The sequence below is a fragment of the Pelobates fuscus genome, chromosome 3 (assembly GCF_036172605.1).
Source record: "Pelobates fuscus isolate aPelFus1 chromosome 3, aPelFus1.pri, whole genome shotgun sequence".
Taxonomy (NCBI): domain Eukaryota; kingdom Metazoa; phylum Chordata; class Amphibia; order Anura; family Pelobatidae; genus Pelobates; species Pelobates fuscus.
The window spans coordinates 259,633,658-259,660,600 of record NC_086319.1 but is presented as its reverse complement, the minus strand read 5'-3'; the positions used below and the strand labels follow the sequence as shown (position 1 = coordinate 259,660,600).

The window sequence follows — 26,943 nt, the reverse complement described above, 5'->3', positions numbered from 1 at the left end:
ATAACTCAATAGACCTATCAGTGCTCTAACGATTTCCTAATGAAGGCTCTTCTAGAATTCCAGTACATACATGCAAAATAAATAAATGTTTCCTAGCAAATTTAAGTATACATTAAGTGAAGTGACTTCACCTGGAAAAAAAATATAAGTAAAATATAAACATTTTATTACGACAGTGTCCTTTTATGTCTTTTATAAAGAAAAAAAATGTATAACACTTTTTGATACTCTTTAATTGAATACAAAATCTGTATATGTATACTGTATTTCTGTAGCTTGTTGACTTTCCATGTGTTTTTTGTTTATCAAATAACAGTTATTACATAGAGGTGTGCGTGGAAAAGATTTTTGTTTGGTGGGCATGAGGAGAAACAAAATTGGGAATTTCCATACCCATAAATACATCTTTTCCCTTCCCTCCCCCCCCCCCATCCATAACAATAATAATCATATAACAATTTTGGTTGGGTCATCATATCTCAGATATCCAATGAACAGCAGATGTAGTGATCTCATATCAAGCCTTTCCTTGTATCTTTGGAGTGTCCATTCACGTGAACTCTTAAGTTCCTACTTCCATATGCATATTGGCACTAAAATTGAAAATACTGTTTTGTTAAAAGAAGCTAACTTCTGGGAACCACAAAAAATATACAGTGGTTTCAAAATGATGACTTTTATGCACCTAAAATTAGAGAAGAATTGTTGGGGGCCTGACTGCCTAAACACGGGATACATTAAAGCTTAATAAACCTAATTCTATGGAACTATTAATTTATTTTTAAGAGAATGCTAGATAACCCACATCTGGTCGAGAGATTAAGAGCTTCTGGTTATTTTAGGTTGTATTATTGCCTAGGTCATGAATTCTATCTTCTGTACAAAGACGAGGCTGTTCATAATAAAAAATAAAAACTTGAAAACAGTAACATGTTTCTTACTTACATATTCATTAATAATCCCTTATATATATATATAAAAAAAAAGTGTTTTATTATGTTCATGAAGAAATTCTATACTAGAACATCTGCCGTAAATGACAAGTGATGTAAAGTAGGTGGGTGCAGAATATCCCCTCATTTAGGACAACTCCTTATTCTGGAAGTTATTTCAAAATTATATCAAAATGTAAAATGGCGCCTGATATAGATTTATCTTAACAAGTCATAAAAAAAAATTCAACAAATAAAATAAAAAATAAAAAAACAACTAAAACAAAACAACTTGTACATTTCCCTTAGCTTAGAATTTCTGATCTGCATGGAGTTGAAAAGTCCTTTGCCTCTCCACCAGTAAGAATACGGAATTTCCATTAGTCCCTTTGGTCTTGAAGACCTAAAATATATATGTATCTTTTTTTTTCCTGTAAAAAGAAATTTTTCACTTGCACAGTTCATGGATAAACCTGAGAAAACAAGGGAGGGTCAGCAAAGGACACTCTGATAGTTCCATGGTTTTTAAAGAAAACAAAAAAATATATAAAAACAATCAAAAAAACAGCCTGGCATGAATTGCTCTGATCTCTTCTTATTTTCAATCAACGTCAAGACCCTGCATTGGCTGTAGCTGTCCTGCCTTGGAAGTGGTGGTTTGTGTCATTTGGGAGTGAGGAGTCATTTCCATCAAAGGTATAATCGGTTTGCTATGGAGACAAGTAAAGAAGAAATTAGAAGTTAGAGTTTTAAAGCAGAAGGAAGAGAGAAAAGGGTAATAAAAAGTGCAGTTTATACTTTGGAATTTGAGACTTTACTTATTTAAACTCACTATTGTGTCTGAAAGCTTCTTTGCACTGGAACCTCCACCCCACCACCAAAAAAAACCCCATGAGTGTTAGGCATGCCAACTGCTTTGTCTCTTTAACTCTCAAAGATCTATCCTTCCTACCATGTTACATCTCCATTAACACAAAGCATCCCCCCCACCTCCCCCTTTTTGGGTGGAAAACATGACTGAATATTAACACCAATACAGCGCAGAATATATAAGAAACAAAATGGAAACAAAAATAAAATATTTGGAACAAGCAAAAACACTTTGTTGTGGCAAGTGTCAGGAGAAAGTGAAAGGCTACAATGCTAGTTATGGACTCGAGTAAGCAGGAGTGTTAAGTGTGATAAGGTAGTGGAATGCTGCATACTAGTATTTTGATGCACCGGAGCTCTGTGGGGGAGGTAAGCTAGCCTCCCAATATAAATCCAAAAGTGTAGAGCACACATTTAATTATGGTACAGGAGTCAAAACAAAGATATGGACTTTTGGCAGTGAGGCCTTAATCATGTTATACATTTTTAAGGCCTCACAGCTGAAAAGTCGTATCTTTGTTTTGTCCCCTGGACCATAATTATTATTCTTCACCCTGCACTGTGTAACCTGTGGCTCTATACTTCTTATGTGACATAAGGGGCCTAATTTGTTACTGAAGGTAAGGAAATGTTTATGTTTCAGGTATTAACTTAATTTTGCTCCTTGATGGAGGAGTAGGTAAGTCGAGAGGGAAATATCCTAGGAGTGTGCTGCAGTCTGGGTTGTCAGATTATGAATGTGTAATGGGGTTATGGGCAGGGGCGTATTAGCCGCAAGGCAAACAAGGCATTTGCCTTGGGCGGCATTTTCCAGGGGGCGGCAAAAAACGCCGCCCCCAAACGCCCAGGGCAAATGCCTTGTTAGCCTTGCGGCTAACTGGGCTGCCGGTCGGGCTGATGGGCTGGGCGGGCGGCCGGCGAGGGAGCTCTTCCTCTGAGCTCTCTGCTCAGCTCCCTCGCGCGCCGCACAGTGAGGCTGGGAGGCGGAGCCGGAATATGACGTCATATTCCGGCTCCCAGCCTCACTCTGCGGGCGGCGCGCGAGGGAGCTGAGCAGAGAGCTCAGAGGAAGAGCTCCCTCGCCGGCCGCCTACCCGCCAGCGCACAGCAGCCCGACCGGGAGCCACTGGACCACCAGGGAGAAAGAGACCTCCCCCCAGCATTCCCAAAGGTAAGGAGGCTGGGAGGTAGGTTAAATTAATTATATATTATTATATTATATAATATATTATTATATATATTATTATATTATATAATATATTATTATATATATTATTATATTATATAATATATTATTATATTATATAATATATTATATAATATATTATTATATTATATAATATATTATTATATTATATAATATATTATTATATTATATAATATATTATTATATTATATATATTATTATATTTATTATATATTATTATATTTATTATATATTATTATATTATATATTATTATATTATTATATTATATATATTATATATTATTATATTATATATTATATATTTTATGATATATTATATTATTATATATAATATATTATTATATTATATAATATATTATTATATTATATATATTATATATTTTATATATTATTATATTATATATATTATATATTATTATATTATATATATTATATATTATATATTTATTATATATTATATTGTATATTATATATTAGAGAGTGTGTGTGTCTGACAGAGAGTGTGTGTGTCTGCTAGTGAGTGTGTGTGTCTGACTGTGTGTGTCTGTTAGCTAGTGTATGCGTATCTGTCAGTGAATTTGTGTGTGTGTGTGTGTATTTAGAAGGCGGGACGGGGGGGGAAGGGTTGGGTGGGGGTGTCGCGGGGGGGGGGGGGGGGGGGGGGGAGAGGGGCGCCTGAGTTTTGTCCCGCCTAGGGCAGCACAAAACCAGGATACACCACTGGTTATGGGTCATTGGTAAAAGTAGAGACAGGTCTGGAGAGATACTGGGATTTACTCAGAGTAACCACCATATTCTTCACGTAGAGAGAATAGAGGAATGCTTTCCATCACAGAGCAATGAGAGAGGGGCTGATGGCTAGGGAGTGAGGAGAATGGAACCTTCAGGGATGATTGCTCTTGTGCGACCTACGAATGTTTTGAGACAGTTTTTGGTCCACTCATGTATATCAGAATTTTTACATAGTGGTATATGTGTGGGAGTCCTGCTCTTCTTCTAAGTCTTAATTGGTAGGAAAATCTGGTTTATTACTCTAGATCAGGCATACGCAACCTTCGGCACTGAAGATGTTTTGGACTACACCTCCCATGATGCTTTGCCAGCATAATGGGTGAAAGAGCATTATGGGGGATGTAGTCCACAACATGTGAAGTGCCGAAGGTTGCCTACCCCTGCTCTAGATGAATAACACATACGTTTAACCCCTTAAGGACCAAACTTCTGGAATAAAAGGGAATCATGACATGTCAGGCACGTCATGTGTCCTTAAGGGGTTAAAAAGAGTTTAGAGAGGAGTACAGGTAAGCATTGAAGTACAAGTAGAATATAATATTAATTTTAGGTATTTTTTATCTTTATCAGATGTCATGCTTAACATGGTCTCTTTAGAAGAGTTCATTTTTAATCTGTGCACAATTTCTTCTAACTGGTCAAATATACTGATTTGTAGGTATAAAACAAATAAGGCCCATAATTGGCTCTAAATGGGCACATTTTTGGCTCAACTGACATCCTCTATGAATTGTCTCTTCACCTCTTAAATCTAGCCATAATGAAAAATGTATATATATATATATATATATATATATATATATATATATATATATATATATAAAAAAAAGGTAGTAAAGCTTTAATAAGAAGAGTAAACGAAAATGTGTTTCTGCTCACATACATGTCTCCGAAAGAGTCTCTGTAGTAAGCTTCGTTTGGGGGGTTCGGGAAGCTGCCTCCAGTCTAAATCAGGAGAACGTTTTCCGTCTGGTCCAAAGACATTGAGGTCTTTAAAGCAGTCTGTTTCAATCATCTGTGGATTTAAAAATTAAATAAAGACATCACACATATTTACTGTGAACTGTGCAGTTTAAACATTATACTGGCAGTTACTTCCTATCACATATATTTGAAGGTCTCTCTATTATAATTATGTATGCTATCGGAGAAATCTGTTAGTCGTCTTATCATTTCTATGGCAGTGTTTACCTAACCAGTCCTCAAGAGCCATCAACAGTCCAGGTTTTGTCAATATCTCCATTACAATAAAACCGGGAAATACATAAATCCTGGATTGTTGGGGGCCATGAGGGCTGGTTTGGGAACCACTGATCCATGGAACACATTTTCAATTCAATACAAACCATATAACAGATCTACAGTGATAACACTACTCACCTCGTTTTGCCATGGGATGGAAACACAACCCGTTGCAAACTTGGCATAGAAGTCATTATCTGTTTGGTCCAAATTTACTCCTTTTACAGTAGAAAACTGCTCAATATCTAGGACATCCTTACAGTATACGGCTCGGGGCTACAGGGAGAAATAGACAGTTATAGAACAATGACAACAGCACAAGTTAGTAAAAATAAACAAATAATTAAAAAGGAGGGAATTGGGAGCACACCAGAACATGCATTTCTGAGTAATGGTACGGACAAATGCATGTTCCGGGTGTGCCCCAATTCCTTTTAATTTTTTTCAAGACCAGATTCCTTATGGGCTTAGCACCCTGCCCCACCCCAAGCTTCAGATACCCATTTGAAGGTAACCACAGGAAAGAAAAAAATGTGACTTTTGGATAGCAGTCACATTAATATTAATTTATTTTTATCTGATATAGAGCAGATATATGATACACATGATGAGTATAAACATAAAACCACCACTTTAATTGTTAAGTTTTGAGACTATTTTTCTTTTAATTGAAATCACATTAATTTTGCTATATATATATATATATATACACACACACTCACAATGCTCTTACAACAGATTAAAATATGTTTATTTAATCAAATTAGTGTGGGGTACTGTGAAGTAGTGGATGACTTAACACAATATGGCCATATTTTAGTACTGAATCCCCATATTTGTTTGCAGAGATAGGAGATATTAAGTAGCCTTGTAAAATGTAAGACTTTTAGTGTGCCCATTGTTTCTTAACAGAACAACTATAGGCAAAAACAATGGTGTAATAGTCATTAAAAATTGTGAATCTCAGGCTGGCCTCCGAGGACAACCTCACAACTGTATGTCACATACACACTTAAAAACAAACAGAAAAAGGGAAAAAAAAAATCCATATGATCAAATTTGAATTAAGCCCTTTTCTATCTCAACTAATTTGGAAGGTTTAAAGAGATTAGAAGCACATTCCATCAATCCATATACAAACCTTTTGAATATTTTATTTGATGTGCACTAGCCATCTCACTGGCACTTGAGGATTTCACAAAGAGAACCATTTGCTTCACAGATCAAATAAAATGCACATTATGAATACATTCATACAGATTTTGTTACCATTCCCAGCTCATCTAGCCATTAGATATTCCCCTTTTATAGACCCAGTGGCTCAGGTTTATGTGCTATCAGTTCGACACGATCCCTCCCAGTTGATAGCCTAATTTTTAAGTCCTTACATCAGGCACAAAGGATGGTTTCATCATTCCAGCTTCCAGCCTCTTGAAGTTGATGTTCCTGAGAAAAGGATGTTGCTGCACTTGTTCACTGCCACGTTCCCCACAGCCCAACCTCTGCTTTGGGTCTTTGGTCAGTAACTGAGAAGAAATATTGTCCATGAATAAAACATTGAAACAACCAAAAGCATTCATTAAAGTGGAACAATTCGGTTTTATTTTTGTTTGTATACAGTATAGTTTAAAAATTTGGTAGTTTCAGTAAGAGGCAAGTAAAAGTATAAAAGGAGTGTAGGACATAAAATGTACCTACCTAAAGGATCATTGTTAGTGGTATAAACAGCTTACCATCCTACAAATAGATTTAGCATCTTCACTACATTTTTCTGAATAGGACTCTTGGTCTTCCTGTACTCTCTTTTCCACCTCTTCTCGCTTTACTCTTTCTTTCCGCGCACGGAACGGCGATTGCCCTTCAATCATTTCATAGATCAAACAGCCCAAGCCCCACCAGTCTGGGCTAAACGTGTAGCGCTCATTTTTAATCACTTCTGGTGCTGATGGAAATAAAGTATCAGAAAAATAAGCAGATAAACTGATAAGCCTAGTAATATAAAATACATATACATACTCCACAGCATACTGAACAATGTTTTGACCCAATAAGTCTTTTTCAAGAACTTGAGAAATACCTATTGATAGGTAAAAAGGTTGTGCTGCTTGCTCTGAGGACTTCAATAAATCTGGAGTGCTTTTCCACTTATTGATGTTTGCAGGATATGTTTTAATTCTACATTGAATGGAATGGAGTCCATTTTTGCACCATCAAGGAGTTTGTACATATAGGAGTCATGCATTTGGTCCTATTTTATATGTCCTTCACCTTTGAAATGTGGTTACGCAGCTCTTTTATAAATATACGGTTACCATCTCTTTGACATTCCCAGAATTTTGTTCATGCTATTGCATGTATTTTTTTTTTTTTAAATGGAGGGAGACATTGAAATGTTTACCTGAGGATAGCAGCTATTAAAAACACTCACCCATATAACCAACTGTTCCTACTCTTCCCCTGATAGATTCTCCTTCTGGTATTTTGATTGCCAATCCAAGGTCTGAGATTCTGATGTGGCCTGGAAGGGAAAGGATGCCGGATATGAAAAGGTGTTAAGGAATACGTGCAAATAAAAATGCTTTTAATAAGAAACAAACATGTCCTAAGGTTAATGCTCAATGCTGTTCGCATGTGTTTGAATTGAAGAGCACCAACTGGCTGAAAAGTGGCTTAGCCACCGATTTGTAGTGGTCCGAATTAGCAGCAAAAATGGAAATTATTTGTTTATTTCTATTTGCATGTCTAGCTTAACTTCAACCAAGAGTGTATTTTATAACACTTATTCTGTACAGAACAAAAGCAAAGCTCAACTCTAGAAGAAACACTGCACTCAGGATTAAGCAAAAATAAGAGGCAAGTTGTACTTGCTTTCGAATTATCTAGCTCAGTAAAAGAGCTTGTAAATTCAGGTCAACTAATTAATGTACAAATGTTTAGTTATATTAATTCTGTGTGTTGTAGAGTAGAATTATAAATTACATTCTTAAGAATCATTCTTAAAGCACACATTTTACAGGAAGTTTGAACACTAGAAACAAGCTGCAGGGATTACGTCCCACCACTAGGTGGCCCTTACCATCATCATCCAAAAGAATATTTTCTGGTTTTAAATCCCTGTAGAAAAAAAAAAAAAAAAAAAAAAAAAAAAAAAAAAGAGTGAGGGGAGTAGGGAAAATACATAAAATCATCCTCTGCTCATAATACACATCACTTTCAAAATGTCATTTAGTTTACGATCAGAATCAATCATGCCATTACAAAAATATTTTTAACCAAGCAAAATAACAACCTGATAACGAACTGTGGCTTCAATTGAAATGAACATTCACGGAGTTATTTATTAAAGTGAGATTTCAAAGTGTATTTTAATTTTAAGTTCAAAATAGTCAACCTGGAAAAATCTTATTTAGCTATGGTTCCAGTTCAACTACTTTGGTCTTAAAGGGATATAGTGCGTCAATGAAGTGGTCTGGGTGCCATGTCCCTGTAGTTTTAACTTTGCCAATCTTGCAGAATGACAATGTTTTCATTACAATGTTTACACTGCAGAGTTTAAATGCCGCTAGTGTCTTTCACGCTGAGGTGCGTTGTTCTAAATAACCAAGTTAAATTTTGCTATTCTAATCACTACTGTTTAATAGAAACCATCTGATTGGCACAGGGCTGCGTTTTGCCACATATGCGCAGTAACCTACCAACGTTTTCTGATGGCAAAGCATTAGATTTGCCGAGATCATCAGTATTGGTGATGTCACTCTTAAAGATGGGATGGCAATGCAACCGGCGCTATGAGGGATAAAATTTAAGTAAAGTTACTTTTTATTTTAGAAAGACCGGAAGAGGCTGGTCACCTAAGTAGTTAGAAGGGTGTTCTAGCGCTGGAAATACACACATTTCTTTAAAAAATGTAATTTACTTTGGATTCTCACTTTAGTGAATAAAACCGTGTGCTATTTTTTTTTATTCATTACAATTACATTTATTTATAAAGCTCCAACATAGTATGCAGCGCTGTACAATATGAAACAAGACAAACATGTAAGACACATGGAAACAGAAAGTGAAGATGGCCCTGTCTAAACGAGCTAGCCATACTTCAAAAATCAAACTCAAGAAGTCAATCTCCGTGAAATTGTATGGATGGTATGGATAGATCTGCCTTTGTCTGCAATGTTGATCATCTTTCCCACATCTTATAACAGCTCAAATAATACATCGAAAAATGTTTTTTCCCTTCTTTTTGGCAGCTAATGTGTGTTTTAAGATCCTTACTGCCTTGCTAAATCAATTTTTATAGATCTTATTAATATTTTTTTAACAAATATATCTCACTGTGGTTATAGTATGTATATATTAAAAACCCTGTATTCGAGGGCCATTGTTTGGACAAGTTCTACAGTTACTTTCCATTTGCTTGTTATTGTACTGCAAAGCCCATAACTATACCTCCCAAGTGTCAAGCTAGACAATCTCTGGAATGCCACAGTAATACTAGAAACTGGCAGTCAAAGTTGGCTGTCAGAGGTATTTACTAAAATGTGAATTAAAAATCCAAAATAAACCACAATCGTTCGGTCAAAAGACACTCAACTGAAAACAAAGCCGATTAGGCCCTGTTGTGGGCCAAAACTTTGCTTTTTATCTGCTCCAATAAACCTGCTCACTGGATTTACCTTGATTGCCTGGACCATCCTTTATTTTCAGTAAAAGTGACCTTGACATGAAGACATTAAAGGATTAGGTTAGGACAGGATCCTTCATCTAAATTCATACACCTTGGGTCAGAGTGTGTTTAAATTTGACTATTAGTCAGTCTAGAAGGCACAGGCACTGTGAGATTATATATATATATATATATATATATATATATATATATATATATATATGTATATGACCAGGCCAGATTAAGAACACACTCTATGCTAATCTCTCTCTTTATTTATGCTTTCATCTTTCAAGTAAATCCACACCACCTAAAAGCAGTGTCCAGTGAAGAAGGAAGTCAATGGGGAGGGGCACTGACGCGAATCACGTGGCCAGAACTGCGAAAAGGGGCAAACATGCCCAAAAGAGGGGGCATGTCTGTTCAAAGGATTGGAAGGCCAGCCTGGCATCAGTGTCCCTATGTATCAGTGTCCCCATGTCGCCCAGTCCCCTAGTCTCCCAGTGTCACTATGATATTAGGAGACACAGAGAAATGGGGACACATTGAGACCCATGGACACAGACACTTGTGGACACTGGGAGACATGAGGGAACTTTTGGATACAGACATGGGGACACTGGGAGACATGGGAACAAATACACTGGGAGACTAGGGGACAGACACTAGGGACACATGCTGGGAGGCATGGGACACTTGTGGACATAGACATGGGGACACTAGGAGACATGTGGACACTAGGGACAGAGACATGGGGACGCAGAGACACTAGCTGGGAGACATGGGGACACAGACACTAGGGACACAGAGACATGTGTCCCTAGTATCTCCGTGTCCCAATGTGTCTCCCAATGTCCCAGTGTCCCCAAGTCTCCCAGTGTCCCCATGTTTCCCTGCTGCCTTTCCTCCTGCTGGCATTGTCCAAGTGCCAGCAGACCGGGGAGGGGGATCAGAGATCTCCCTCCCGGTCCGCAGGCACTGTGCTGACAGCCGGCAGGGGAGGGAGAGAGAGGACCCAGGAGCTCTGCCTGCAGCTCCTCCGGGTCCTCCTCTCGCGAGATTTAGAGCGTTGCCGCAGTTACCACGGCAACGCTCCAAATCTCGCGAGAGTGAACTCTAGCCCTGGAGCGCGGGCTAGAGTTCACCTCACCACCACCGGACCACCAATGAATCCCACTGGACCACCAGGGAACAAAATATGTCCCTCCTCCTCCCAGTAAAGGTAAGAAGGGAGGGGGACATAAATCTATTAATTTTAATTAAACTAAAAAATTAAATATTAAATTGCCTCCCTACCCCCCCCAATACACACACTACACACACTGCCCCCCCAATACACACACTACACACACACTGCCCCACAAACACTGCCCCCCCAATACACACACTACACACACTGCCCCCCATACACACACTACACACACTGCCCCCCATACACACACTACACACACTGCCCCCCATACACACACTACACACACTGCCCCCCATACACACACACACTGCCCCCCATACACACACACACACACTGCCCCCCATACACACACACACACACACTGCCCCCCATACACACACACACACACACACTGCCCCCCATACACACACACACACACACACTGCCCCCCATACACACACACACACACACTGCCCCCCATACACACACACACACACACTGCCCCCCATACACACACACACACACACACCCCCCCCCATACACACACACACACACACACCCCCCCCCATACACACACACACACACACACCCCCCCCCATACACACACACACACACACCCCAGTTAAGTTGTCAAACTCTTCTTAACCCCTTAAGGACCAAACTTCTGGAATAACAGGGAATTATGACATGTCACGTGTCCTTAAGGGGTTAAACGGTTTGACTACTTACTCTGGGATGGGATCCTGGCACTACTGGTGCCATAACTACTACACTGAGCTGTAGTGGTTATTGTGCCTGGATTATTTCTTTAATCTACAAGTGCCCCTCCCGAGATCAGGCTCTGGATCCGCCACTGAGGCAGGGAGGTATATGCTGTAACTTCCTATGCCTGCCTCTCTCCACACACAGTGACCCCTACTGGCTGGTGCTGGTATTGCAGAGTAATCTCCGTTTATACTGAGAAAAATATCTGCATTTGTATTGCCAGTATTACTGCAATACCGGCACGGCCAGGCAGCCTCAAATACCGGCTGTGCTGGTAAAATACCATTCAGTGGCAAACCTAACAGTAGTGTGTGTTAAAAAAAATAAAAACTTTTTTTTTTTTTTTTAAATGGGCCTATTCCATGGGCCTGGAGCTGCAGCTCCATCAGCCCCTGTGTTAATCCGGCCCTGTATATAGTGCCAATGAAGACGTTATTCTGCCTGGTCTGCGATGTGAGGAAGTTTTACATTTTGTGATACAGTTTGACAGGTATCTGGGCAGAATTGATGACACAGCTGTTTCTGGGGGCATGAGCGGTCATAGGATTAGTTGAAGGTCGCAAGCTGTAGAAGAACAGGAAACTGGGACAGTATAAAAAGCAGCAGCGCAAGTTTAATCCAGACATAATGGACTAAAGCAGGAACGGCGTGGACGGACTCCACCCTCCCTTTAATGTAATTTAATTTAATTGTATAGTCGTGATGTTAGAAAGCATTGGGGTAAAAGTCATCCTTAGGGTCAAGTTCTGAGGAAGGATATGGTGGTAAGTAGTTATAAATAAAAGGTCAGATTAGTTATGACTGACTGGCAATATGGTGGTTAATAAAGTTAAAAGTTTTGAAAGGTTAAAATATATGTTCTATGGTTATGGTTACAAAGTTATGGTTGTAAGCCCCTTAAGCCTTGAATAAACACCACGGCCAAGTCCATTGAAAAGTAATTAAACATTGCCTGTGGTTATTGTATGGTCTCATTTAATTTATACAAATATTGCCTACCATACATATAATGTTACTGCACTGTGCAGCGAGTGAAGCAGGGAAGACCATAGAGACTGTCAAACTCAAACACTGTCTGACACAAGGTGTATGTATATGGCTGAAGGATCCCGTCATACGCTAAAAAGATAGGGATGAGTTTAGTTTTTTTTACATATACAATAAAGTCTAATAAAACCTATTTTCTTTCAATGCTAGATGAGAGGATTATTACATTAAAAATAGTTGAGGACAATTGACCTTTAAGTGAACACTCTAGCGTTAGGAACAACAACATGTATGTAGTGTCTCATCACTGTTTAGATTCTGCAAACCACCCACCCCCCCATTGAATTTTTTTTTAAACATATGCCCCCCCTCAATTCACTCTCGCAGTGGAAACACCCTCTAGTGGTTGTCCGGAAAACCTCCACTAGGTGTGTTTAGCCCTGCAAATTAAATAAGTGCATATCTACTAAAAAAAAAAGTTAAAAAAACCTAGAACAACTTGCATTAATCTTTTCATTGTTTTGTTTTCTTTCAATTTTGTTTTAAAGATTTAGCAAATTACATCATAATCCAGTTCAGATAAAACAAAGCCAGGGCAAACATTACTAACCAAGAGGAGAAATTGAAACATTGTTTAACTTCTCTTCTTCTCTGTATGCTTTCCCTATTCTGACTGAGAGGTGCAAAGTGCAGAGCTTAGCACAATGACAGACCGGAAACTAAGATGGAGGACATGTGGACTTCCATATTTACGGTTTTTCACTTCACAAATACATGCTTGTTATCATGGTAAGTGAGTTACATTTAAGTAATAAAACTATTTGGCAATTAAAATGAAAAAGTGTTCCTTTTACACTTCTTAAAAAGGGGGAAAAAAGTGAATAGTTTCTGCACTTCCTTTTCAAAAGGAGCAATTGTTATGACAAAATAAGCACAGATGGCTCACTCAGCACTTCACAAACTAAGATCAATCCGGGTGATATCTATTCGTGGGTGTTAAAAATAGAACAAGGTTTTTCATCATTGTAAAAGATGTTCTCACATAGCTTCTTGTAATCACGGTGTACATTTCAAAATAACTTCCTGCACAGAAAATGTATTTTTTAAGTCAACAAAATGAAAGGATTTTACTGTAAAATAAACAGATATTCTAGAATCTGCCCAATTCTCACAACATGCAAGATACTTGAAAGTTAGTGTAAAACAGGCTATTTAGCACCTTATGCACCTTCCACACACTTTGGCAAGGCTACTCACCTGTAGACAATGCCCTCTTGGTGTAAGTGATCAAGGCCACGGCATATCTCAGCAGCATAGAAGACTACACGTTCTTCTTCAAAACCAGGATTGCCCATATTATAAATGTGAAATTTGAGGTCTCCTCCATTCATGATGGTGAGAACCAAACATAGAGCATCTTTAGTTTCATAAGCATAAGCCAGGCTGACCTAAATCAAGACAAAACCCTGGAATTAGTCAGCGGATTTAAGGTTTGCAAAATGCCCATATGGTGAGTGTTTGAGCCAAATAACAGGAAAGAATTTCACACAGAAAAAACAAAAAGAAAATAACCCAGAAAAACAGCAAACACAGTTCTGGTGCTATACTCATCATGCATCATCGATCTGCAAGTTTAAAAGAATACGGTTAAAGCCCCACAGCCATTTTTCAAGGATTGTCTGCAGATTATTGATCATAGACAGATCATAGTTCAGCATAGGAGTTTCAGGCTGTGAACAAGTAGTCTGTCACAGAATACAGACAGGACAAATTGTAATGTGTTGCCACATAAGAATGATTGCACAGACCGAAACTACAATTTGAACAAGGTGAAATCCGTTCTAATGGCATTCTTAGCAGTTTATACCTGGATAATAGTTACACCAAAGGGCAACTTAGAGTCTTTTTTCTTTTACCATTACAGAGAGAAAAAGAGGCGGAAAAAAAACCTACTGACAGTGTAAGCAAATAACCAGAAAACAGGGCTATTTATATAGGGATTCTACTAAAAGGACAAACTTATGTATAACTTGTAGACCTTCTTTCACAATACTATTATTGGTAGCACTAAACATACAGACAACACATAAAAAGATGGATGGACACATTACAAAATGAATCACCAAAGGACATGCATTTTCTTTATTGACATCTTGCATTATGTTCAGCATCATGTGTATAATTCTAATTCTGGCTTTGATTTCACATTTTATAGTAGCAATGCCAAAATTAGCCATCCATGCCTTATAGCTATGTTCGCATTTACACTAGAAATTTAAAACTGGTTACCCTCCTGCCGGGTAGAGCAAGATACTGGTGAACCTTACGTCATCTGTCACAGACATGCACACAAAGCCCACTATAAGAATGCAAGGAATGCCTTCTAGATACGCATGTGGTTACTTATAAGTGCATGTCTACTGTGACAACAGGGATGCAATATTAACCTCTGCCTGACCACATAGCACAAACAAAGACAATGCGGATTACTTTCTTCGTACCACGAAACGGCTGTTCACTTTTTCCAAGATCTGCTTTTCATTCAATGCCATCGCTTCTCCTTTTCTTTTTTTGATCCTCTTCTTCTCTAGCTTTTTACAGGCATACATCTTCCCAGTAGCACGAACCTGGCAGGCACACACCTGTAGGAGAAAGCAGAATCTAATTATTAGAGAATGATAAAAAGTCCAAAGTTCACAAGCAATATAGAGTTTTGATGTTAGAAGAGAATTTTAGAAGGGCAGGAAGAGTTAGCAATTGGGAGGTCCAGATTCAATCTCCTTCCTTCCACTCCTGATTAAAATCAGATTTTAGGACTCATAAGGGGATGCTTCTAGAGATCTGGAAGACGTGTGAGGCTTGATGGTAAAATGATAAAGATTTTCAGAGAACATGAATAGTTCAGTCACAGGACACTGGAAGGTATGTAATAATAAATTACACAAAAGTTACATGATGTGAAAGCTTAAAGGAAGTTTTAAGGAGACGCTTGAAATAAAAGGCACTCAAGGGAACTTGAGGGGAGAAAAATAGGTCATATGAGAATGAGTTTCAGAGATACGTGATGGCTTCATGAGAGAGCTGGAGGTAACAAAATGTTGGTTAAACCATAATATGTTGCTTAAATCTGAAATGTTTTAGGAAGATTTCCAGGATCAGGTGAAAGCAGGTGTTTATATGATAATGAGTTGGTAAAGATTTGAGATGGCTCATGAGGGGTTTTATAAAGAGGGAAAGAACATGCACAGTGATGAGTCACTGATGAAATGAGAAGAAAAGATGACTTATATGCTCAAATGTAATAAATTACCTCTCCAAACCCCCCTTTGCCTAGCACCCTGTATTGCCTGAATGTATCCTTTGTAACCGTTAGTCTGCAAAAAATAAATAAATAAATAAATGAGCACAAAAAAATAATTATTTTTCGATTGTATTTGTGTTTTAAGGCACATCTCTATATTATGCATTTGAAACCTATGCAAAACAAGACTATTTTAAATTGCTATGGCGACTGAAATATTTGGATTTAAATAAAGCTGGGGTTATCTAGGTTATAGATTAAAAAAAAAACAACAACATAATTTGCATCAAACAGGAGATCAATACATTTTATTACGTTTTTCTCCTGCAAAGTCCATCTAAATCAGTGATTTGGAGTTATGACTTCCAAATGATGACCATACCAGCCGGCTAATAACCTGCCTTCAAATAAAGGATGCACCATTTATTTTTCTGGAAGCTTTTGGAGGGCAAAAAAAATATATAAAAAAATAAAAAAAGACTACCTTTGTTACAGGTTTGCATAGGTTACATACGTTGCATTAATTATTAAATGTTAACTAAAATGCAAAAAAAATGTAAGAAGGTCAATATTTTATTTTAGAGGCAAAAAATGTGTAAAAACGTGTAAAGATATGGGATGGATGCGTTCATACTTTATAACTTTTTCATGACCTCTGCTAGTATCAACAATATAGAGACAAATTCTGGTTTAAAACCTGTACAAATGAAGCTCCATAATAATACCTTTCAAGACTTTTCCACTGCAAGAAGCGGTCAAAATACATGCTGTCCTGGTACTCTCGGAAAGGAGACCCTCGCAGGAACTCATGGAGATGGCTGAAGACAAAATTAAAAACAAAAAAAGTCTAATTGGAACCAACATTATACTCATGTTTTGGATTTTGTAAGTCAGTGCAGCAACAGATCCAATGTAAAGACCTAGCTTTCACTAAACAATATTGCATTAACTTTTGCCCTCTCATTTAGGCTTACCCTTTTGTCTGTTTCAGCACACTACTTGCACTCTAAAAGTATTATCTCCAAATGTCTTTCTTCCATTGGCTTTGGTTTCCAACCACATACACCAGATAGATATATAACTGTAATATATATTATACATGAACAAATGAACGAACAAACTAACGAACGCGCGGACACACACACACACACACACAATCACTTAACACCAATGTCATAGCTCAAAAAATGTAATATTTTTTTTTTGGACATTGCATTTTAAATACAGACATTAATATATAGTTGGCCCACACTTTGCAGCTATAACAGCTTCCACTCTTTTGGGAAGGCTTTTCATAAGATGTTGAAGAGTTTCTGTGGGAATTTCTGTTTATTCATTCTTTCAGAAGAGCATTTGTGAGGTCAGGCACAGATGTTAGTCGAGAAGGCCTGACTCGCAATCTCTGTTCCAGTTCTTCACAATGGGTTACCTCAATGGGTTGAGGAAAATGGATTTGTGGGAGCAGTCAAGTTCTTCCCCAGTGCGCAAAGCAAGGTCCTTAAATACATAGTTGTATGAGTTTGGTTTGGAACAGTCATGCTGGAACTGAAAAGGGTCTTCCCCAAACTGGTCCTACAGCATAGCATTATCCAAAATGTATTTTTTGCTGAAGCATTAAGATTGCCCTTTACTGGGAGCCCCATACCATGATTCCTGCACCAAATTCTACAGTTGGCACAATGCAGTCAGGTAACGTTCTTCTGGCATTCAGCAAACCCAGACTCGTCCATCAGACTGCCAAAGAAGCACGATTCGTCACTTCACAGAACAAGTTTCCACTGCTCCACAGGTCAGTGGCAGCATGGTTTACACGTCTTGATCTGACGCTTGCCATTGTAGTGATGTGAGGCTTGCATGAAGCTACTCTGCCTACCCATTCCATAAAGCTCCCTCCGCACAGTTTTGTGCCTATGGTAATAGGAGTGCAAGTTTGAAACTCTTCAGCTATGGAGTCAGCGGTGGACTGGCGACTTTTAAACACCATGCACTTCAGCACTCTGTGACCTCGCTCTGTTACATGGCCTTCCACTCGGTGGCCAAGTTGCTGCTGTTCCTAAATGTTCCCACTTTCCAATACTTTTTTTTTTAGTAAATCTGTTTTTATTGAAAAGTAAAGCAAGCAGGTAGTACATATGTTAAGAAGATTTGCAATTTGGGACACGCAGGTCTCCAACATATCGTCAGTTTGAGGATACTATTCACTTTATGTTAAGGTTACCGGCTAGGTCGGGGATTAAAGCTGTAATACGATCCCCTGTTTTTTTGGGCTTGTTAGCCGAGTCCTTTCCATGTCCCTCAGTCTGTAACTCTCCGCGGGGCACAGAGTATCTATCTCTGAAACTAGTGTGCGTTCCCACTTTGCGGTCCTGTTTTATCCACCAGTTATGCTTTGGGATCGGAGCTTGCGCTGCCAGTATTTAGCGTTTTGTCGTTCCCGTCAATGTATTGCGTACCAATTAGATATGTGTTCCCGGTTATGCAGTCTAATGGGGAAGCGGTTATTGCTTTCATTTGGGAAGTTATGTAAGTGATGTCTAGAATGGGTTATGGTGGAGTTCCAAGGCTTTCAGGCATCTGCCCTACTGTTTGTTCTTTTGCGATCTGTGCGTTATGTGTGTGTATGATGATATGTGCCCACTGGTGGTGGGTGGATATTACTGGGTGAATTATATATGTGTTGCGTCAGTTATGTGATGCGTTTTCGGTGGGAGGTAATAATCCCTTCTGTACAGCAGATTTTCCTCAGTCTTACCTATTCAGGGTATGAGTGTGTGGGAAGCAGGGGTAGGCCCACTTTCCAATACAGGCACTCCTCACTTACCGACCGGGTGCCGTTCTTACGACTTGGTCATAAAACGAATTGGTCGTAAGTGAGGATGCGCTATGGAGCATGCGCACCAGTGCAGCAGAGCAGGGAATCCCTCAAATTCCTCTATGTTCAGGGAAATTTACCCGAATGTGGACACACACACCAGATTAGGGAATTCCTCAAATTTATGTTCGGGGATCATTCCAAGAACATAGAATAGATTGATTCCCTGCTCTGGTGTGTTTTTTTGTGTTTGGGGAAATTTACCCAAACATAGACAAACTCACCAGAGCAGGGAATCCCTCTAATCTATGTTCTAGGAAAATTCCCTGAACATAGACCAGCTTTCTAATGTGGGTAATCCCTTGAATCCCCATGCTAGAGAGCTTGTCGTAAGTGTGACAAACTGAGCCTCGTCACGTGTTCTTGGATGGGCCTGCTGGCCAGCCTCTTACCAAAATACTATGGGCCCTTTAAATAAAAACTATGTGAACAGACTTTGTTTGTGGGATTTTATATTTGGTTCGGGAACCGAACAGCCGCACGATCCGGAGACCACCATGGAGCTTGTTAAGCCTAATTGTGACTTTGTAGCAATTTCCACCACCGTGTTCTAGGTGTTCGTCTGGGTGGCCGCAATTCCTATGGACGACCACGAGGTGGTGGCCATTTTGTTCCTGCGAACGCAGGCATCGGTGTTTGGGCATGAATCTCATGGAACTGAAAACGGACACAAACTCACGACTTCCAGCATCGCCTGCGTTTGGTTCTACAACACTTAGAAAGGCACTGTTCAGTGGAAAAGTTCCCACGAACAAGGGGATCAAGCTCCAGGGTAAGACTATTGACTCTGTTCTGTAGTTTGTTTGTTTTTAAACTACCGAACTTGACTGACCGCAGGCCCTGATTCTCTGGAAATGTTTTGAGCATGGGACCACGCGGCCAGTCGGTTAAATTATGACTTCCAGGAAAATCCTGAACCCCTGAACTTATCTGGGTGATTTTTGGATATGTTGGTCACTCAGATCAGGGCTATCAGGGGATGTAATCCTTTTGTGAGGATTGTGTGTTAAGGTATTTTGGGGATTTTGTAAAAATGTAGGTTTTCTATGCCTGGAGATAATTGAGTTTAATACAGTGCTGACTCAATTATTTCCCAGGCATAGGGGAGTGATTTACCTATTTTTTTATGGGAGTGCCCTGGACCTGAGAGCCAATGTAATAGTGTATATGTTTTTACTGTAGTCTACTCTCAGGTCCAGGGGAGAGTGCCCCTTGCATGGGGACCTGCATATAAGGCCAGTTGTGGCTGCCATTAAAGAGATTCGTTTTACCCCTCGTGAAGTCTAGGCTCATGTTTGGGGGATTGGAGAGCTATATTCACTCTTGGGATTGCTATACTCCCACTATACTCCCTTGGATCACAACACTTGCTCTTGTAAGAGCAACCTGCTTCGCTCTCTGAACGAGGAGAGGTCTACCCACTGGAAGCTGGATCTTGGGTCTGGGGTGGGTGGAGGACAGCGAGACCCCAACCAAGCTGCGGCGGTTTGTGAGTTTAACGGTGGTTATGGTGCTCGCAAGTAATTGGAAGCAGCGATTGACGGAGGTACCCGATTGGGGTGTCAGGTGGTCCGTCACAGTAAGTGTGAGCCGTCGTTAAAAAACAGGTAGGTCGTTAAGTGAGGACCACCTGTAATATCTACAGTTAATCATGAAATATCTAACAGGGATGCACTTTCATAAACTGACTTATTGCAAAGATGGCATCCTATCACAGTACCATGCTTAAATTCAGTGAGCACTTCAGAATGACCCAATTTTTCACAAATGTTTATGAATGTAGACTGCATGGCTATGTGCTTGATTTTATACACCTGTGGCAATGAAATGCCTGAATTCAATAGTTAAGAGGTGTGTCCCAATATGTATGTGTGTGTGTGTGTGTATATATTGCAAAGCGCTGCGGAATTTGATGGCGCTATATAAATAACATAATAATAATAATTCTCTAAAGTGAGAAATGTCAGGAATTCAAAGTGAAAAAATTGACTGTGCTTCAGATTTAACTATTTTTTCTGACCATTCTAATTTTAGTAGGGCTTAAATAAAACGTCTAAAGTAGACCAATGACCATAAAAACCCGAAGGAATTATCTGTGCCGATTGCGTTACTTTTGAAACTTTGCCTTAGAAATCTTTGCCTTAGAAATTACTATATATAGTAACAACAACAACGTATTTTAACCTCATTTGTACTAATTGTTTCTTTATGAAATATTAAAATATAATTTTATATATATATATATATATATATATATATATATATATAAAAAATCTGTAAAACATGTCTGCATTTTCAACAGGATGTGTGGCATAAGCTTGACAAATTAACAGTGCCTATATTTTTGGGGGGAGGGGAGGGGGGTAGAATATTTGGAAAGAATGTTTGTCAGGTGAGAGGCACAACATTAAAATGTCACCCCGTGAAACAACTGAGGGATCCACTTACCTGAGGCATTTGATGAAAATGTCTTTACTGGGATTTTTTTCGAAGTTCTCTGTACTTTCTTCCATTTGTGCATCTGTAATCTCTGGTACATAATCTGGAGACTGAGGAAACAGAGTTAATAAGTAAAGAGAGGAACTGATCCTTTTGGGAAAAAATGTGTTTCTTAGAATGTATTCTCTACAAAATATCACATTATTAGTCAAGAGCCCTACAAGTAAACTGGTGTTAAAGTGGATAGTCCAATTTTAATTTTTAGCTTGCTTACAGGCCTTAATAAAAACAGCAAATAGTTTAATTTGATGCCCCATTGTGGTATAAACAAACCTACTTTATGCTACCAGGAAGTGAACCCAATAATATGTATATGGCTTCACCTGTTGCTTAAACTGATTGATGGTGGAGGTGAGAAAAAAACAGTCAAGTGAAAGTTGGGAGGAAATGTACGTCAAAGTGACACTATAGTCACCAGAACCACTGCAAATTAATGTAGTTATGGTGTGTATAGCATGCCTCTGCAGGCTTTTTAAAGCAAACACTGCTTTCTCAGAGAAAAAGCAGTGTTTACATTACTGCTTAGGAATACCTTTAGTGGCAGTCACTAGAGGTGCATCCTGGGTCAGTGGTGCACCGTGTATGGCGCCGACGTTCAGAGTCTCTGCGATCTGCATGGAGGCGCTTAACATTCCTCGTAGAGATGCATTGATTCAGGAGATGTTTTACGGCATATGCGCAATAGCCTTTCATTGTATTGGCTGAGATAGTCAAATTTGATCTCAGCCTAGGAGGAGCAGCAGGCCAGAGCCAGCCACACAGACGCAGAGCTGAAAATAAGGCGAGTTAAATCACTTTTTAAAGGCAGGAAAGGGGGGACGAACACTATAGTGTTCCTTTAAAGCACATAAAAAAAAACTATTTAGTAGATTGAACAGAAAAAGGGCTAAAAGGTTGTAATTGAAAATGTTTATTAAAAGTGCAATAATTACCATTTCAGGGTTAAGGGACCTCGGACTATGCACCCAGACCACTTTGATGAGCTGAAGTGGTCTGGGGTCTATAGTGTCCCTTTAATTTTGCATTATATATATATTCACAATGCACTTACAGCAGATTAAATACACTTTAAATAAAGCTATTGCTAAATGAACTAATTTATCTACCACGTTGAAATTAGTGAAGAACCCACCAATATTGGGGTACTATGAAGTAGTTGTGGGATTAACTCAATATGGCCATATGGTAGGACTGAATCCCATATTTGTTTGCAAAGATAGGCCATTTTAAGTAGCCTTGTAAAATTTTAAAATGTATTTTCGTGTGCGCTATTCCTTAATCTGTATTTTGTATACATTTTGGCACACAATGCTGTAGAGTTTCTGTATGGATGGGAATGCTGAAGTAAAATGATGACATACTGCAAAAACTGCAATTTAACTCACCGTAAATTCCTTTTTCCTTAATACGGTGGCAGTACAATAGGGATGTACTCTTCCCATGGGACAAGCATCTGAAATAAAAAACATAAAAGTTCCTCCCCCAACAGGTATAAGACACCAACCTGCCATGGAACCTCCATATGTTCAAATAAAACCTCAGACTTATTACTGCAAAAATGTCAAATTTATTAACAAAGGGAGGGACTAATGTACTGCCACCATACTAAGGAAAATGGAATTTACAGTAAGTAAAATTGCAGTTTTTCCAGACATATGGTGGCAGTACAATATTGAGATCCTGGAGATATGGGCAGGAATTAGACAACCACCGCTTGTAATACCTTATGCCCGAAAGCAGCGTCAGAGGCAGAGAATACGTCTAGTCTGTAATGCTTGACGAAGGTGTTGAATGAAGTACATGTAGCGGCTCTGCAGATATCAGGTGAAGCATGTGCTTTTTCGGCTCAGGAAGCAGCCATGGCTCTAGTAGAATGAGCATTCAAAGAGTCAGATTTGAGGAAGAATAACAATTTAATCGTGTCCATGAGTCATCTCGCTAAAGTAGACTTGGAAGCAACATGAACTTTAAATTAGTGTTTCTGTATGTAGAGGATCTTAGTAGATCAAGCGATCTTCCGACATCAACTTGTGCCAATTATCATCCAAATCAGAGACAGATAGATAACCAAAGGAAGGCAGGGGAATTAATTGATAGACTTGGAAGAGATTACTTTTGGTAGAAACAAAGGTTTCGGATACATAACCTTGACAGGAAGAATTTTAGTAAATGCAGCAGATGAATGTCCCCTATCCTCTTAGTGGAAGTTATGTGATTTTCAGAGACAGTAGCTTCAAAGAAGATTCCTACAAAGGTTCGAAAGGCTGGGTACAAAGACATCAAAACCAAAGATAGGTCTCAAGAGGGCAAAAACTCTTTTTGTGAAAGCTTGATAAGCCAGACAGCCTTAAAAAAAAAAAAATCTAACAAGAGGATTTGAAGCCAAGTTCTTTACCAAAAAATGTCCGAGAGCAGAAACTTGAACTTTGAGAGTAGATAAACGAAGACCTTTTTAAGTCCGTCTTGAAGAAAATGCAAATTGTATCAGTAGAAGGAGAAGATCTTATGCAATGATGAGAGATGCACCAATGAAGAAATTTTGTCCAAATTGTTAAGTAGATAGCGGAGGTAAAGCTTCTGGTAGAATTTAGCAGCAACTTGAACCTCTCTTTCTTAATGCTCTTGTTATGCAGGATTAGCCGTGCAGCAGCCAAGCTGTCAATTTGAACATTTGCAACACCTCTCCTGGACCTCCTTTGTTCTCCAGGAGATCTGCTGACACCGAAAATTCCCAGTATTTCAAAACCATCTTCATTAAAACCGAGAACCAGTTTCGATTTGGCCAGTATGGGATTATGGCCAGTTATTGTTTACTCTGTTTTCACCTTTTGCAGAATCCTTGGGATTAGGCTCACTGGGGGAAATATGTACGCAAGGCTGAAGTCCCACCTGATCAACAGTCCAGCCAGAACCAGAGGCATGTCTGACTTGAAGAGGGAGGCAAATGTTCTCACCTTTGCATTTGACCTTCTTGCCATTAGATCGATGACAGGCAGACCGGATCTTTTCACTAGTTGAGAAAAAAATGACCGGATTCAGAGATCACTCGTTCTGGGACCATTTTGATCTGCTCAAATCTTCTGCTATAATATGGACTATCCCTCATATGCGACTAGTGGACATGTCGTCTAGAGGACTTTGAGCCCAGGACATAATCCTTGTGCAAAGGGAGAACAATTTCTTACCCTCGTACCTCCTTGTTTGTTCAGGTAAGCCACCGTAGTCTGATTGTCTGACTGAATTTTCACCGCTTTCCCCATAGTGAGAGCTCTGAACTGATGAAGAGTGTAAAAGACTTAACTCTTTGTAATTTGAAGATTCTCTTTTCATCTTCGGACCATGTGCCTTGCCTTAAGTGACACTGCAGGTGAGCCCCCCAATCTGTATTTAAAGCATCCGTTGTAATTATGATCCAATTTTTGGGTGGAAAAGAGAGACCATCTGCCATGAAACTGGTCTTTTGCCACCAAGTTAGTTGTCTTTTTACAGGATCTGATATACTTATTAAAGCATCCAAGTCTTCTTCTTTCTTTGACCACTGCACAAGAATTTCCCACTGTAAAGGCCTTGATTCTGCTCTGGCCCATTTTACTGCTGGGATGGTAGAGGTGAGGTGTCCCAACACCTGCATAGCTTTTCTCACAGAACATTCTGGTTTTCGCTGGAGATCTTTTATCAGTTTCTTTATCTTTTTTCCCCAGTTAGGTGAATAGAAATAGTGCCTGACTTGATGATGATAAAAAACCAAAAACCAAAAACCAAAAAAAAAACTAGAAACCGAATTGACAGGACAGGATTTTTCTAGGTTTATAATTCAACCATGTTCTTCCAGGATTCTGAGGGTGTAAGCCACATCCAACTCTAGAGCGTCTCTTGAATTTGCCTTTATGAACCAGTCGTCCAAGTATGAAACAACGGTGATTCCTTGCACCCTTAAGAAGGCTATGATAGGCGTGAGGACCTTTGTAAAAATCACGGGAGCAGAGACCAAATGGAAGGGCTTTGAATTGAAAGTGATGAACCTTGTGAACTTTTCTTATGGCAAACCGCAGGTATTTTCTGGAGCCCACGTCCATAGGAATGTGAAGGTAGGCATCTTTTAATTCCAAAATCGCCATAAAATCCCCTATTTGAAGAATATGAGTGACTGATGCTATGCTTTCCATTCTGAAATGCTGGTATGGAATCTTGTTGTTCAGCTCTTTCAGATCCAAAATGGGACAAAAGGACATATCTGGTTTTGGGACCAGGAACAACCGGGAGTAGACACCCTGATATAGCTGGGTACTTAGAACTCTTTCTACAACATGAACGGTAGGAGGAGACAAGGAAACTTGGTCTTGGAACATCTAAGAACTTTATTCTGTATCCTTTCGCATCCAGATTTAGAATCCATGGATTTGCTCCACCTGTGAGCAATTTGTTGTATCTGTCCGCCCACTCGTATGGCATCAGAATCTTTTTGCTCTGTCAGACTTTGTGTGTGTCAAACTTCGGATCTTTCCTTTGTTGACGAAAAAAAAACCCTGGGTTTGTCTTTATACCCCCTATGGTTCTTGTACTGGAAGTTTTTGTATCTGGGTTTCCACAAATACTTCCTGTCCTGAGGGAGAGTCTTTTTGGTTTCCTACATTTGTCGAATGAGTTCTTCAAAATGAAAACCAAAACAATTTCTTCCTCTCCAAAGGAAGTTCACACAGTCCAGGCTTTAAGCCATAGTGCCCTGCGGGCCACAGATGTCAAAACCATGACACAAGCAGAAAGTTTAATCACCTCCGTGATAACATCTAGAAGGTATTCAATGGATAACCTACATTTTGGAACAGGTGAGAAAGATCTTTGTCTTGGTATTCACCCAAGCTATCTTCCAATCTTTGAAGCCAAAGGTACTGAGCTTTAGCCACCGAAGCTCCTGCCAATGCTGCTTTAGCCTAAAATCTTGCTGCTTGATATGCTTATCTGCTAGATGTTTCTGCCCTTTTGTCCATAGGGTATTTAAGACCAGAGACTTCTACAATTGGTATGGTAGTCTTTTTAGACAACTGAACAACTTGTACGTCAACGATTGGCAAGTCTTCCCACTTGTCCTCTCCCTGTAGTTTAACAATGCTCTTGAAATGTCTGGAAATAAACAGCCTTTTTTCAGGGTTCTTCCACTCTCTGTGCATAAGTTCCAGAATCTGTTAAACTGGAAGGGCTCTTCTACTTGCTTTATCTGATGTGTCATCAGCGAATGTAACATTAATTTCCTTAATAAAGCTCCTCAATCCTTCATGTGGAAAACCGACTTCTGTAACCGAAGAGTCGCTGGAAGTTTCCGAATAGGAAGAAATAGAACATTTGCCCGAAGACAGTTCTGATCCAGACTAAGATCTCTTCTGTTTTAGCCTTTGTTTGGTTGTTGCTTTAACAGGAGCTGTAACATTTGCCTTTGCAGAATCTTTGAATGACTCAAATGTCTGGGCCAGATTGTCTTGAAATCCAGACAAGAATGACTTCAAGTCCTGTTGCTTGGATTTTTCCAGCGATAAGGATGAACACTGATTGCAGGTTTTCTGTTTTGAACCATCTGGTAGTGGTGTGGAGCATTCACTACAACTCAGATGTATCGATTTAAAACTGGCTTTTTTAGGAGCAGGAAC

At 39.2% G+C, this 26,943-nt stretch overlaps 1 protein-coding gene across 1 annotated transcript in view; it reads right to left on the bottom strand.

Moving 5' to 3' along the window:
- Window positions 1-216: 216 nt before the first annotated feature.
- LOC134602930 (G protein-coupled receptor kinase 5-like) overlaps window positions 217-26,943 on the bottom strand; it is an 88,731-nt gene continuing 62,004 nt past the window's right edge. The window contains exons 5-16 of the mRNA XM_063448411.1: window positions 21,251-21,351; window positions 16,656-16,748; window positions 15,940-16,003; window positions 15,131-15,271; window positions 13,887-14,077; window positions 8,120-8,157; window positions 7,472-7,561; window positions 6,777-6,985; window positions 6,432-6,569; window positions 5,182-5,319; window positions 4,685-4,816; window positions 217-1,642 (exon numbers count right to left, since the gene is read on the bottom strand). Coding sequence (XP_063304481.1) covers window positions 1,544-1,642; window positions 4,685-4,816; window positions 5,182-5,319; window positions 6,432-6,569; window positions 6,777-6,985; window positions 7,472-7,561; window positions 8,120-8,157; window positions 13,887-14,077; window positions 15,131-15,271; window positions 15,940-16,003; window positions 16,656-16,748; window positions 21,251-21,351 — 1,434 coding nt within the window. The 3' untranslated portion in view covers window positions 217-1,543. The remainder of the gene's footprint in view (window positions 1,643-4,684; window positions 4,817-5,181; window positions 5,320-6,431; window positions 6,570-6,776; window positions 6,986-7,471; window positions 7,562-8,119; window positions 8,158-13,886; window positions 14,078-15,130; window positions 15,272-15,939; window positions 16,004-16,655; window positions 16,749-21,250; window positions 21,352-26,943) is intronic.